The sequence below is a fragment of the Bos indicus genome, chromosome 22 (genome assembly GCF_029378745.1).
Source record: "Bos indicus isolate NIAB-ARS_2022 breed Sahiwal x Tharparkar chromosome 22, NIAB-ARS_B.indTharparkar_mat_pri_1.0, whole genome shotgun sequence".
Classification (NCBI taxonomy): Eukaryota; Metazoa; Chordata; class Mammalia; order Artiodactyla; family Bovidae; genus Bos; species Bos indicus.
Genome location: NC_091781.1, coordinates 43,828,782 through 43,841,969, shown reverse-complemented (window position 1 = coordinate 43,841,969; position 13,188 = coordinate 43,828,782). Strand labels below are relative to the sequence as shown.

The 13,188-nt window shown below is 48.5% G+C and overlaps 1 protein-coding gene across 1 annotated transcript in view; it reads right to left on the bottom strand.

The window, feature by feature from the left end:
• Positions 1–12,075, bottom strand: part of IL17RD (interleukin 17 receptor D) — a 68,493-nt gene extending 56,418 nt beyond the window's left edge. The window contains exon 1 of the mRNA XM_070776452.1: positions 11,867–12,075. Within this exon, the coding sequence (XP_070632553.1) occupies positions 11,867–11,992 (126 nt within the window). The 5' untranslated portion in view covers positions 11,993–12,075. The remainder of the gene's footprint in view (positions 1–11,866) is intronic.
• Positions 12,076–13,188: the final 1,113 nt, after the last annotated feature.

The following is a 13,188-nucleotide window of genomic DNA, read 5'->3' as shown; positions in this document are numbered from 1 at the left end:
GGCCACAGAGGCGACTGTGGATTCTGTGCCAGAAAATAAAATGAAAAGCACGACTGAATCTCTGCAGTCCATTCTCTGGACGCTGAATGTCCCACTATTGCATCTCGGCATGACATTTCACGGCCAGCAGGGGAGGAGGCCTGGTCCTGAAAGCTGAACAAATGCTGGGCACACAGGCCTGCCTGCGCTCTCGCCAGCTCCCTGTACTTATGAATAAAAGATGGAGGTTTTGTCTCTGTCGTCTCCCTGGTACCCTGGGAGAATAAAAACTTGTTGCTTTTTGACATTTTAACTTACTTTTAAAAATAATCAATATTAATTTTCTGTGTCTTTGGCCCTGAAATCTAGAGTAGGGATAAAAAATAAAAGCATGCCATGAGGTAGAAGATAGTAATTCACGTTAAACAAATAAACTCTCTTAAGGGTCTCTAATAAAATAATTCAGGCAACATGTACTCACAGAAGGAGAAGGCTGGAAACTGACTTTAAGGACATGTTCTGAGTGGAGAAGGAAAAGGCCTTTTCTGGAAATAAAGCTCAATGTTTTCTCAGCACAAAGGAAAGAAGCGGCTGAGTTTGGTGTGAGGGAGCACTCGGCCATGCACTCACCCAGGCCAAAGCAGAAGCTATAATAGGAACTCATTCCTGGTCAGTCGCTGAGGGTGACATCTACAACTCTTTGAAACAAGCTCCAGTGAATGGCAAAAACCTTAAGCACTCTTGGGACGTGACACTCCCAATTTTGAGAGCACAGCTGATTCCAGATCGTCTTCATGGAAAAAAGTTAAATTACAAGATAGTGCAAAAGACACCTTGCCATTTCTTTGGACTCCCAGTAAAGTAAAAGAGAAGTCTTTCTGTATAGCACTGAATTAAACAAACAAAAAAAAAGAATGAATAATACAAGACCAAACTGAGTTAAATCATTAGAAAGGTCTCTACGTGCAATAATTTCAAGTAGAAAAAAACACATTTTGCTCTTTGCTAGAGCAATCTTTGTTACCTACTGATACCTAAAATCCAACAACATTGCACTTGAACTTTTAGAGAGATCTTGCGAAATTTTAACTTGACCCTAATCATGAGGAAACAATCAGAAACTCAAATTGTGTGACCGTCTATACCACAAGTGACCCCGACTCTTCAGAATGTATATGTTACAAAAGATCAAAAAAGAGATGTAGGGACTCCATCAGATGCAAGGAGACTAAAGAGACAGGGTATGTCTACAAGCCGTGAATGGCTCTTGTCTGAATCCTGGAATGTGATTCAGAAAGAAATCATGAAGGACACTGGTGGACAACTGAGGTACACGGGGACAAAGCACTGGTGACTCTCAGCTAAGGGGAAATTCGTGTTCACCCCACTGATCTTTCAACTTTTCTACAGGTTTGAAATTTTCACAATCCAAAATATGTGGGAGAGAGTACAGTAAAGGGAAGCCCCAGGCACGAGTGACTGCTGGTCTGCATGGGCGCTGGGCGGCAACGATTTCACCTTTCAGTTTAGTTGCAGAAAATGTGTGCTCCCAAATATAAAGTCTTAATACAGAATAGGTTCAGAATTGACATAAATTGTTTAAAAACATAGTAATGTGACTTATTATTCACTTAACTGGGTGGTGGGGGGCGTATATACACACAGCAGACATATAAGATAATTTAGGTTTCTGCCTTTATAAAAGGCATAAGTCCCTTTAAAATGCCTTTATGCCTTTCCCTAAAACTTGTCTGCAATTTATCATTCTCTTCCTCCTCTTATCAGAATTCCAGTTTTCAGAACGGCTCTTTAAAACTCCCCTGCCTTCCACCCAAGCTCTCTCCCATTATCTACCCCATCTTTTTTTAATGAGATAAAGGCAATGATTATACTAATCTCCAACTTGAAAACTATGCACTTAAAAGGCGGGGGGGGGGGGGGGGGGTGGGCAGTGTGACCCTTTAAGCATAAGGAATAAAGCTCAGTAGACGGGAAATGTGCTCAACTGAAAAGATGTCAGGATAGCATTTCTGTGTCTTGAGGTTCAAAACGCAGGGAGGAGAACAAAGGGGCAGGCTACGTGTCCAGAGCGGCCCTGAGAGGCCTGGGTGGCGCGCACCTTGGCATGCCGGACACTGGGAGCCCATCGCCCCCGCCCCCGTACAGCGGTCTTCAGGCCGCACAACCAGATGTTACATTTTCCCTGCTTAATTTCGGTAAAACTCCATGACCTCTTGCTCAAATTAAAAAAGGCAATGCTATTTTTTTAAAACCACAGGAGCTATCTTTAGGGAAGCCTTCTAAGGATTTCATTAATTCATAGCCAGCCAACCAGGACTTTTCCCACAGTCTCCCACAAAAAAGCCCGGGAAGTCACTGATTGCTTGGCTGGATCTGAATATGAGCAGAGGTAAGATCAGAAATATCCAGTTCCTCCCACGGGGAGGCAAGGCATGGAAATCAAAGCTGGGCAGAAACTCATTACCACAGCTGGCCGGCAAACCCACAGCCCTGGAAAGAAGGCAAAGAGCATCTTTGATTCTGGATGGACCGGTGGGTGACTTCAGAAAATGAAAGGCATTCACAACCCAAGGGGACCGAAAGAAAATGAGGCTTGATTCTCTGTTAAAACCACCAAGTTTTCACATACCACTAAGGGCTGCTGCCAGGGAGTGAGGGTCATCTCGTTCACATTGTTTCATGAAGTCCAAAACCAGGATGCTTAGTTAGCCCTTAGTCCTTTTTCGTTCGTTTACTTTTTTTTTCCATTCACCGTGTAGCGTAACCTGGACAGTCCAAACACCCCCTCTTCAAGAATCCAACCCTTCCCTAAGTGTGACTGCCATCCAGGACCAGCCCCGGTTCCCGCCTCTCTTGTTCCCTGGGAACCTGTCCTGCAGCCCAGTGGTTGGCCAGTATTGGGGACACGGTGCCAATCATCCGCAGTGTGGATGAAGTCGGATGTATTTTTATGCAACGCTCAGCACCTAATGCAACATGATGCACCAATGTTAAGAAAACATAAATAAAGCCAATTATACTCCAGTCAAAATAAAATTTAAAAGATAAAAGAAAATCAGAACTTCAGAGGACATTGGCATTATTAATACAACTGCTCGCCTTACATGACACCTGCTCAGAGAGGCCACCAAGATCGCCCGCTCTCATGGCCCCTGGTTTCCTGCAGGGCACTTGGTCACACAGAGGGAGAATCTACTGTGTGCCACTGCTGATCTCCTGCTACAACAGGAAGCAAAACAGATCAAGGCCCTGCCCTCAGGGAGCAAGGGAAACGCACAGGCAGACCAGAAAATACTGTGTGTTTCATGGTAAAAAAAAAAAAAAAAAGTTCTATGGAGAAAACTCAAGTGAAGAAAAATGGTGAGCAACAGAGAGTAGTGGTTGCTATTTTAAATACAGTGGTCAGGTTCTGGCAGTTTGTTATCCTATTTGTCTTCCTTAGTACAATCTAAGCTCCAGAAACCAGGCCTCGCACATAGAAAGCACCAAATACACACTGAATGAAGGAATGAAGGTCGCTGAGGGTCACCTCTATCAAGCTGTTTGGCTGCTGGAGAAACCTTCCAAGTGTCACCATTCCTGACAGGTGCATATGTGGGTAAAACTCAGCACACCCCTTTAGTCCCAGGCTCGGTCTTCAGCCTTCTTGTCCCCACCGCCTCCGAGGAGCCGCCCTCCTCCAGCTTTACTCACATTTTTCTTTCTGCCCAAACTGTCCCTCACCTCCGGGCTCCACTTGCCAGAGGCCCTGCTCAAAAGTCCCCTGGGCGAAGTCTGTCTTCTCTAGCCATCTAATCTCTTCCTCAAAGCCTCCTCTGAACCATCCAAATTAAGTGTCTTCTTCATAAACAGATCAAGATTCCCCTTCTTGACTGCATCACTGCAGAAGGCAGGATGCGCCCTCACTAAATCTGGAGCCATGATGGGAGGCCGGCGGTGGAGGGGGAGTGGTCTGATTTCACTTAAGGTAGGCTTCCTGGCAAAGGTGAAAGTCACATGGAGGGAGGCTGGGGGGCCTTTGTGGAGAAGCCTCCCAGGGAAAGGCGAGTCTCCTCCAAAGCAGGAGAAACTGAGGCAAAACAAGTAGCCAGAGCTCCTGGGAATCAACCAAGACGTGAGCTACAAAGCCAGAGTCTGCAAAGTAGGGGCCAAGCAGCACCTCAAACACAAGCCCCTCATCACCCTGCTTGCCACAGGCAAGGCAAGGCATTTGCCAAGGCAAATGCACAGGCGGAATGTTCTGGGATGCGGAGCAGGAACCCTGGTTCATACTACTCTGGGGGAGTGGGCCAGGCAGAGCGAGGAGGGGGAGCTCCCTGCATCTCGCTGTCTCTGAGCCCCCAGGCCTCGCAGCCCCGCCTGGGTAGGAAGCCACTGCAGCCAGGCGCCTGGTCCCACTCCTCTTTGTACTTCCCCAGAAAATGTAACCACAGTACTACACCATGGCCTGACACAGAGGAGCTGCTCTTGCCGCCTCACTCCAAATGTCTTTGTGAACTGCAGACAGGAAGCAGTCACAGCAAATCCTATAACCGTGTGGGTGCCTGGGCTCCACCCAGGGCAAATGTGCCCCCTCCAGAGGATGGAGGCGATGTGCGGTCACTCAGCTGGGATCACGCTCAGGCTGACCGCTCGCTCCTGCGTTTCGTCTGGATTGCATTGTATTTTCCTCAGATAAAAGGGAAAGAAACGCTTTTCAGAAGAGAAACCAGAAATCACCTGGACAGAATAAAATCATAGAGAACCATATGGCCCGTCTCAGGGAAACGTACCTCTTCTTTCCAAGGAAACCCTCCCTCTATCCCCATCAACCTCCCACTAGCAAGTCAAACAGCCCAGCTCAGAACAGAAGTCTGGGGCCACAGCCAGCATTTTTTTAAAGGGTTACCATTCAATGGGGGGAAAAAATCTACAAAACTGACAAAACAGAACACTTGGAAAAACTCCTGGTTTTTTAGGGAGTAAAGGACTTTCAAATTTGAAAAACAGCTATATTTAAAGCCTGATCCCTTATGATTTAAAAGGATTCATTTGAAATATTCATTTAATGTGTAAAAGGTAAATTTCCACCTGAACATTTTCATTAATGCTATCAATTTCCAAATTCTCTTTTCAAAAGTCATGGCTACAATTTTATAGGCATTTCTGATAAGTTCAAGCAAGCTTCCCTATGATGTAGTAATTTTAATGAAAAGCCTCATGATTAATGTCTATTAAGATCAGCTTTAGAGTGAAGAAACGGACAGAAGAATTACAGTGTATTAAACTTTCCACAGTACCTGCCATCTACTGCCCTTACAACTTTTAATGCACAGGCTTTATGCAAATAAGACATGAGGTTTACTATAAAACAAATGCTTCTTAAAGTGCATAGTAGAGGTAGTTTTCATTTACCCTATTAAATCAGACAATTTATAGGCCAACTTCCGTTTTAGAAGAGAATTACATGTGTGTTCACATCACATCTTTATTTTGTCATCCACCCGGTTGATTTGTTGAGGACAGCTGGTACTTATTAAGCTCCCCCCTTTAAATGTTGTAGCCTTAATTAGCTACATCCACCTTTCCCCAACATTTCCAAACAAGGAACCAAAGAAAAGGAAAGCTGTTTTTATCATGGATGCTTTGAACAATGGAGTTGCAAATGTTAAAATAATAGTCTTCATTAGAGACTCACTAGTCATTCCCTTTTTAGGCCCCTTCAAAAGAAACAGGGTACGGATGGAGTTTAAATTTCAGTCTTTGTTTACTGTAGGTAATTTTTCAATTGTTCAATTTTTAGTTTCATGCCTGGTGTTATTAATTAAACCTTCTCAAGATACTGCTCGGGAAAGCAGGAGAGACAGTCTCCCCAGATATATTCTTGGTATTAGTTAAGCTATAAACGTCTTACTTGGGTTTCTGAGCACATGAGAACAAACAGGCAGGATCTACAAGCAGAGAATAAGCCAAGTATGGTTTCCTATGAACAGACATCATGCCCTTCCCAGACACTGAAGCGTTCCCAACTCACACAATGAGAAATTCAGTGGATCGTCACTTTAACCTGCTTTATGTAAATGAAACACACACTAACTCATTTGGTTACAACTTAGGAGGAGTGCCTTCTGAAAAAAACAAAACAAAAAAAGAATGCATTCATGACTTTAAGTGTGAATGATATCAACAGGCTAAATTTGAGCAAGATAAGGAGCATCTCAAGGAATCCCTCTTAGATTTGGTCTCTTCTTGCCCCAGCTTTAATCTGCAGTAAGACTATCTGTTTCAATAGGATGTGATCACTCCTGGGCTTGTGTCTTTTCAATCAGCCGGTGGCCCTGCCGGGTTTAGAGTGGCAGAGAGGAAGTGGCCTGTGGTTAAACAAGAGGAAATACCAAGGCATTTTAATAGAGCAAATAGTCTCTTTACTTCCCACAGGGAAGAGCTTCAAAGGCCCCAGGCCCTGGAGGAGACAATGTGTTGTGGGGCCATCAGTCACCTAATCATGTGTCAGGCCCATTCAGAACATCCCAGCAGCGAAGACAAACACTGCCCAGGAGGACACTGCCCCCCACTGCCCAGGCAAGTCAGGCTGCCTGGAGATGGGGCCTGCCGCACCAGCACAGACAGGTCCCTGGGGCCCGCTGAGGTCAGGAAAACTTCCAGATTTGCGGGGGATGTGAAACAGAAATGGTCTTGGCTGCCAGTCTCGGGTGGCTGGACAAAGGTCTGCTCCAAAGACAGACCTGTCCCCCAGCCCAGCCTGTTAAGTTCTAAGGGTACCTGAACCCCTGCTTCATCCCATTTTTTTTTTTTTTTTTACAGATGGAGGGTGAGGGGCCCCGAGCTTCCAGAAGCCTAAGAACCCATCCATCAGGGGCAGACACAAGAGGCAGCAAGGAATGAAAGGAACAACTAACTGTTGATGGGATGGCCTCAGCAGCAGCAGACATCTGCTGGGCATGGTATGTGAAAAGTTTAGGGACTGATGAGGGAAAGAGAGTTTGAAAGCTTTAAAAAAAAAACAAAAAAAAACCCAATACATTTTAAGCCAAATGAAGCATGAGAAATACTCAACTTAAAATAAAGACTTAAAAAAGCATTAGCAGTTCTTTCCTTCGTAAGGAAGCTGTCTGAAAGGTTTGAACGGCTGAGAATATGATTTGGACCCTACTCGACTCTTTCCTGAGACTGTTTTCCAGACAGGCCCAGCTGTTCTGGGGAGGAATCCAGTGGAGGCGTCAGTCCCCTTCACCCCCAGCCTCCTCTTCAGTCCCTAGCACCAGAGGCACCCCCGGAACCACTGGCTCCCCAGGTCCCCTCAGCCAGCCTCACCCCTGCCATTTTCCAGGGCTTGGACAAAGTCTCCACTTTCCATTCTAAAGGTCCAGTGAAGTAATTTAACGTCAAGCTCTGATTTTAAATGTTTACGGTGTGGCTTCTCACCTCCTTCTTGCCATCACAGAAGTCTTCTCTCCTAGAGCAGTGATTCTCACCGCTGAGAGCATCAGAGGAACTTGCTAAAATATCAGTTCCTGGACCCCACCCACCTCATGCCCATTCTGGTCTCACTGGCCTTGAATCTGCATTTTAATGAGCTCCCAAGGCAATCCTGATACTGGAAGGGCTCTGGACTTCACTTTGAGAAATGTCTAGAAGGAAATAGTGCCCCAGCCAGTACTTAGCTGCTGGGCTCATTCACCCAGCTATACCCTCCCAATCTCCCCCTGCCGCAGCCCCCCCACCCACCCAGTTAATAACTAGCACAATGCCTCAGGCACTGCAGGGGCTCTGGGTCCATTGGACGGATGGGGGAGGGATGGGAAGCGAGGGCTGCTCAAGAAAGATGGACCCCAGCCAGAGGATTCCCAATTAACAGAGCAAAGCAGGCTGGAAGAAAGCATCACGCTTCTTTCTTATAAACATGTTTCTCTGAAAATGTGTCAACCAGGGCTGAGTCATTTTTAACTTAGAGACGCAATGTGTAACATGGACAACACAGGCACAGGACAGGCAGATCAGATGCAGGCTTGAGAGCCACGAGCTGAAAGTGAATGAAAACACATCCAATTCAGAATTAAATAAACATGGCTGGGCTCGCAGCCAAGGGAGTTCTTGGATTGGACTTTTATCAAGAACCTAAATTTTAATCAGCTGCAACTTCTTCTTTTCCAAGTACCACCCTATTTCTTCCTACCTTTTGAGATGAAGTATTTGCCTTAAATGGGAAACTTGCACTTCATTGTAAAGACGATGCCAGCATTCTGGCTTCCTGAATTCCTGAAGAAGCAGACTTTTGGGAGGGGAGGCAGTGGAAATTGAGTTTCAGGGATAATAGACCAGGGAAGGGGTATCCCATTTAGGTAAGAAGGCAAGAAATGTTCCTTCCTCCTCCACTGCAGGAAAAGCCACTGAATAAAAACCTGTGGGAATAGATTTCTAACTCCTTGTTCCATGTATAGGCTTCTTAAAACAATGAGCAAGGCAAGGAGAGGGCGGGGTGGGGGGAACCTCTGTGCAAGTGACTGATATAATTACACATCACAAACACAACCACTCCACTTCCAAGAAGCAAGCAGTTAAGACTCTCAAGGAGGATGCTGGCCCCTCTGGAAGTTTTACAACTTGTTACTTCTTTGAGAAAACTGTATTACTCAAAAAGGGCAACTTTACCTGGCAAGTGCCCTAAGAGACTCTGTTTTTAAAGCAGTTGAGGAAGTGTGCCCACAACTCATTTCTAAAACACTGAGATGGTATCAGCCCCTTAATTGCCCCACTAATAACGAGAGGTTGTGAAATCTGACCACTTAAACCAGGCTGGCTCCTCTGAGAGCAACCCCAAAGGGAGGGTTACAGCTGCTGAGGGTTAGCTGGCTCCAGTCACCTTGTGAGTCCTGGGAAAACACACATTCTTGCAGGGGCAAGAGTTCCTGGAACACCCGCTCCATCGAGAGCAGGGGGTCAATCGCTCAGTTCCTCTCCAGCACCCAGATCCTGCACCTCCTTCAGGGCTCACGTCTCTGCCTTGCTGTGCCTCTACCCTCCAGGTTCTGTGTGACCTAGACCCACAGGAAGCCTTCACTTGTTCGCATCACACAGCATCAATCCCTACTGTTAGATATGAGCGCGACCCCAAATAGACGGTAAGCAACCTCAGAACTGAGACCAAGGTCTAGGGGTTGAACACCCACTGTCAGGTAGGTCACACGGACATGAATCAGACACCCAAGTAGCTGTACATCAGTACTTACTAGGCCAGCCCTCTAACAAAGCAACTTCTGGAAAAATTTACCTAGGGAGGTAGGGGGAGAGGGGGCTTCCTGCAGGAAGTGAGCTGAAGGAAGCTGGAGCTGAGAGGGGAGGCTGAGGTGTAAAGAGAAGGAACACAGGCGGGAACAGCATGTACAAAAGCCTGCCTCAGGGAAGACACTGCAGCCCACTGCTCTGATCTTCATCCCTCCCCTGCCCCCTTCTTAAAATCTATCACTTAATACAGGATTTAGCAGGAAGACTGCGGGGTCTAATTGGGTTCAGCCAAGATTTACAGTGCACCAAGCCTTGAGCCCACCAACAAGAGGTTAAGTGCCTGGCTAAGGAAACTAGTCTGAAGACACAGATGGGAACACATACTGACAATGCAGTCTGGTGAGAGCCAAAGGCAAGGACCTGCAAGACAACGCGAAGCAAGGGGAATAGCATTCAGAGAGGGCCTCCTTGAAGAAACATCACCTGAGCTGAGTCTTGGGCCCACGGGGCTCTCAGGGGAGGAAAAGGCACCCCAGGAGCAGGGAAGAAGCGTGCCCTCGGCAGCATCATAGGCACAGGAGTTAGGGAGCAGGGTGGGAGGGGCAGGTGGAGGCTGGGGAGTTGAGTATGTGAGACAGGTGGGTGAGCTGGGCTCCGTGCATCAAAGAACAAGTCCAAGAAAGAAGGTACCAGGTATTAGGTTGGGGAGAGCCCGGAATCCAGGAGGTGACCCTGAGACTTCCATGCTTATTTACAAAGTAGGTGAAGATGACCCCAAGGGAAGGACTGTGGGACCAAGGTTAAGAGCTGTTGAGAAGGTTACCTCCAGCATGAATGCGAAGCCACTGGAGCGAGGGCCACCATTAAAACTATGTGGGTGCAGGTTAAGGGGAGAACAGATTCTCACTGATAGCACAAAGCCACCAGCTCGGCTCCTTTAGGGACCTGCTGTACCCGCAGCATTAAAACTTAACACAGTTGGTGCATGGACACATGAAGCCACCTGGGCAACCGCAGAAAAACAGCAAATTACACTGATCCACCTATGCCATCTTATGAAAACAGAATAAAATGCCTGTGATGCTGTTCACTCAAACACCAACATACCAGTTTAGAGCTAAAAAATTTAAAGACTGGTAAGTCAATGTGGGGATAGCCTTAAGGAAAACTTTTTAAACGTAAAAACAGGAAAACTTGGTATCTATTGGGGGGAAAAAAAAGAAAGAATAGTGGTATTTTACTAAAATGGGGCAAAGTAGGAAAATGCGATGTTTTACTCAAATAAGGAGGTTTTGTTCACTATGGGGTTCGTGAGAAGGTGGATTATAGCTGTCTACACTGCAGCTATTGGGTTTGAAGACATTTCAGCTTACCCAGCTGGTACCTAGTCTTCCTTGCTGTGTTTCTCTGAAGGCAGGGCAAGTGAGGTGAAGGCACCAGCCTGTGCTCCTAAAGGGGTGCCAGTTCTAGGCCGTGACTGCTTGAGGCTCATTCACAGTACCCCACAAGAGGTGGATGAACACTGCTCTAAGAGATCTACCCCCTACCCTTCCCTCAGAGAAGCAGTGCTAGGTAAACTAGGAAATCCCCATTTACTCCCATTTTCCAAGTGAAGAAATCGAGGCTTAAAGCTGCTGCTCAGGAAAAGAGGCAAGGTCATGTTCGTGGCTGCCTGATTGCAAGCCAGTGTCCTCTCCACAAAGCTGAAGGCGGTGAGTGCCCACACGCCAGGTTGACCCTGGCTTAGGTGGGAGGGGAGCCGGGATCAGATGGATACAGTCTCCAAGTCCTCGCGCTCCCCAAGCCCAGGAGCACTGCTCAGGAGCTGGGAAGGCAAGCCGCCGAAGCACAACCGCATGTCCCATCGCTCAGATGGTTAGGGGCAGACGGCTCCAAACACAGGACGAACGACGGTGCCCCTCTGCTCTCAGACACCTGACCGAGGTGACAATCTCACTCCCTTTGGTCATGAAAAATATCCGCAACTCAAGCGGGGTCGGGGTGTGCGTGGGTGAGAGAGGGTCATCTGAGAGACCATCCGCTAGGCAAAGGGCTGAATGCAAAAGCAAACAGGAATCTTGAGCTGGGGTGAAAGTGGGGTAAGATGGCCTGGCCCAGAAGGAACAAAGCAGTCCCGAGAACGGGGCGCACCCCTGCCCAACATTCAGGGTTCCCTGCCTGGCGGTCCCAGACCTTTGCAGAGCTGAGGACCGGAGGTGCGGGGGAAGACCCCTCCTCAGACTCCCGCTCCAAAGCGCCCCCCATTCGGACAGCGCGGAGGATCCTATCCCGGGGAAGCGCTGCCCTGAGGTCCCGGGCCTGGAACAAAGGGTGGGGCGCCCTCCTCCCGCTCGCCGCCGGGCGCCCCTCTCGCCCGCCCGCCTGGAGCCGGACCCCAGCCCGTGGCCGCGCCTCATTAGCAACACAAAGCCGGGGGTCGGGCGGCCTCTTTCAACCCAGCCGGGGGCAGCCGGACGCGCGCCCCGGGAGGGCGGCAGGAGGGCGGGAGCAGACGGGATCCCAGCCCTGTCGAGCACGCCACGGACGGAGAGCAGGCAAGTCGGCGTGGGCTCCACTGCCCGCGAGCACCTGTGCCCCCGAGCTTTGGGGGACAGCGAGAAACTAGCTGTCCTCTCCTTACCCTCCAGCCACAGGTGTCGGCGCCCCGCGCTCTGCTGGAGCCGCCTGCAGCCACGGCCAGCTGCGAACCGTTGAGGCAGGCGTTGACCGTGAAGAAGACCGAGCAGAGCTGCAGCCACGGGGCCATGGCCGTGCGCTCGCCCAGCCGGGCCCTACTCTGCTCCCCGGCCGCTTGCCGCTGGCCAGCCCGGAGTGGGCGGTGGCGCCGGCAGCCGCGGCAGAGCGGTCAGCACCACTGGGCATGCGCTGCGGATCCTAGCACCGCCCCTTCCCCCCGGGGCACGCCTCTAGGTTCGTACTTCAGGTTTTGGCCCCGCCCCGCCCCGCCCCCCCCGCCCCCCCCGGCCCCCCCCCCCCGCCCCAGTCTGGTTTGGTGACAGCAGCCAAGAAATTAAAAGATGCTTGCCCCTTGGAAGAAAAGCTAGGACAAACCTAGACAGCATATTAAAAAGCAGAGACATTACTTTGCCGACAAAGTATAGTCAAAGTTATGGTTTTTCCAGTAGTCATGTACGGATGTGAGAGTTGGATCATAAAGAAGGCTGAGTGTGGAAGAATTGATGCTTTTGAACTGTGGTGTTGGAGAAGACTCTTGAGAGTCCCTTGGACAGCAAGGAGATCAAACTAGTCAATCCTAAAGGAGATCAACCCTGAATATTCATTGGAAGGACTGATGCTGAAGCTGAAGCTCCAATACTTTGGCCACCTGATTAGAACAGCCGACTGACTCACAGGAAAAGACCCTGATGCTAGGAAAGATTGAGGGCAGGAGGAAAAGGGGGCGACAGAGGATGAGATGGTTGGATGGCATCAATGACCCAATGGACATGAGTTTGAGCAAACTCCATGAGATAGTAAAGGGTAGGGAACCCTGGCGTGCTGCTGTCCATGGGTCGCAGAGAATTGGACATGACTTAGCAACTGAACAACTCTCCTTTTCGGCCCCACCAGGATCTCTAAGCCATGCCCCTACAGCCAATCTCCAATTGACTTTTGAGGAGCCAACAGCTGCAGTTTTTTCCCCTCACCTGAAAGGTCTTTTTTTTTTTTTAATCCAAAGATTTTTTTTTTTTCCATGTGATACCTGCTCCCTGCAAAACTCAGGAAACCCCCCCAAAATATGATAATAATGTTTAAATAATAATTTACAACCACCTCTTGAATCCTCTCAAACACACCTAAAAGCGTATTACTGTTATCCCAGTTTTCAGCATGCAAAAGCTAGGGTAATGAATGTGGCGGTTAGAGAAATCCTGGCTGAGACCTCAGACAAATGACTTTTTCTCTCCCCATTATTGTTCCTTCACCCAAAAAACTGGAATA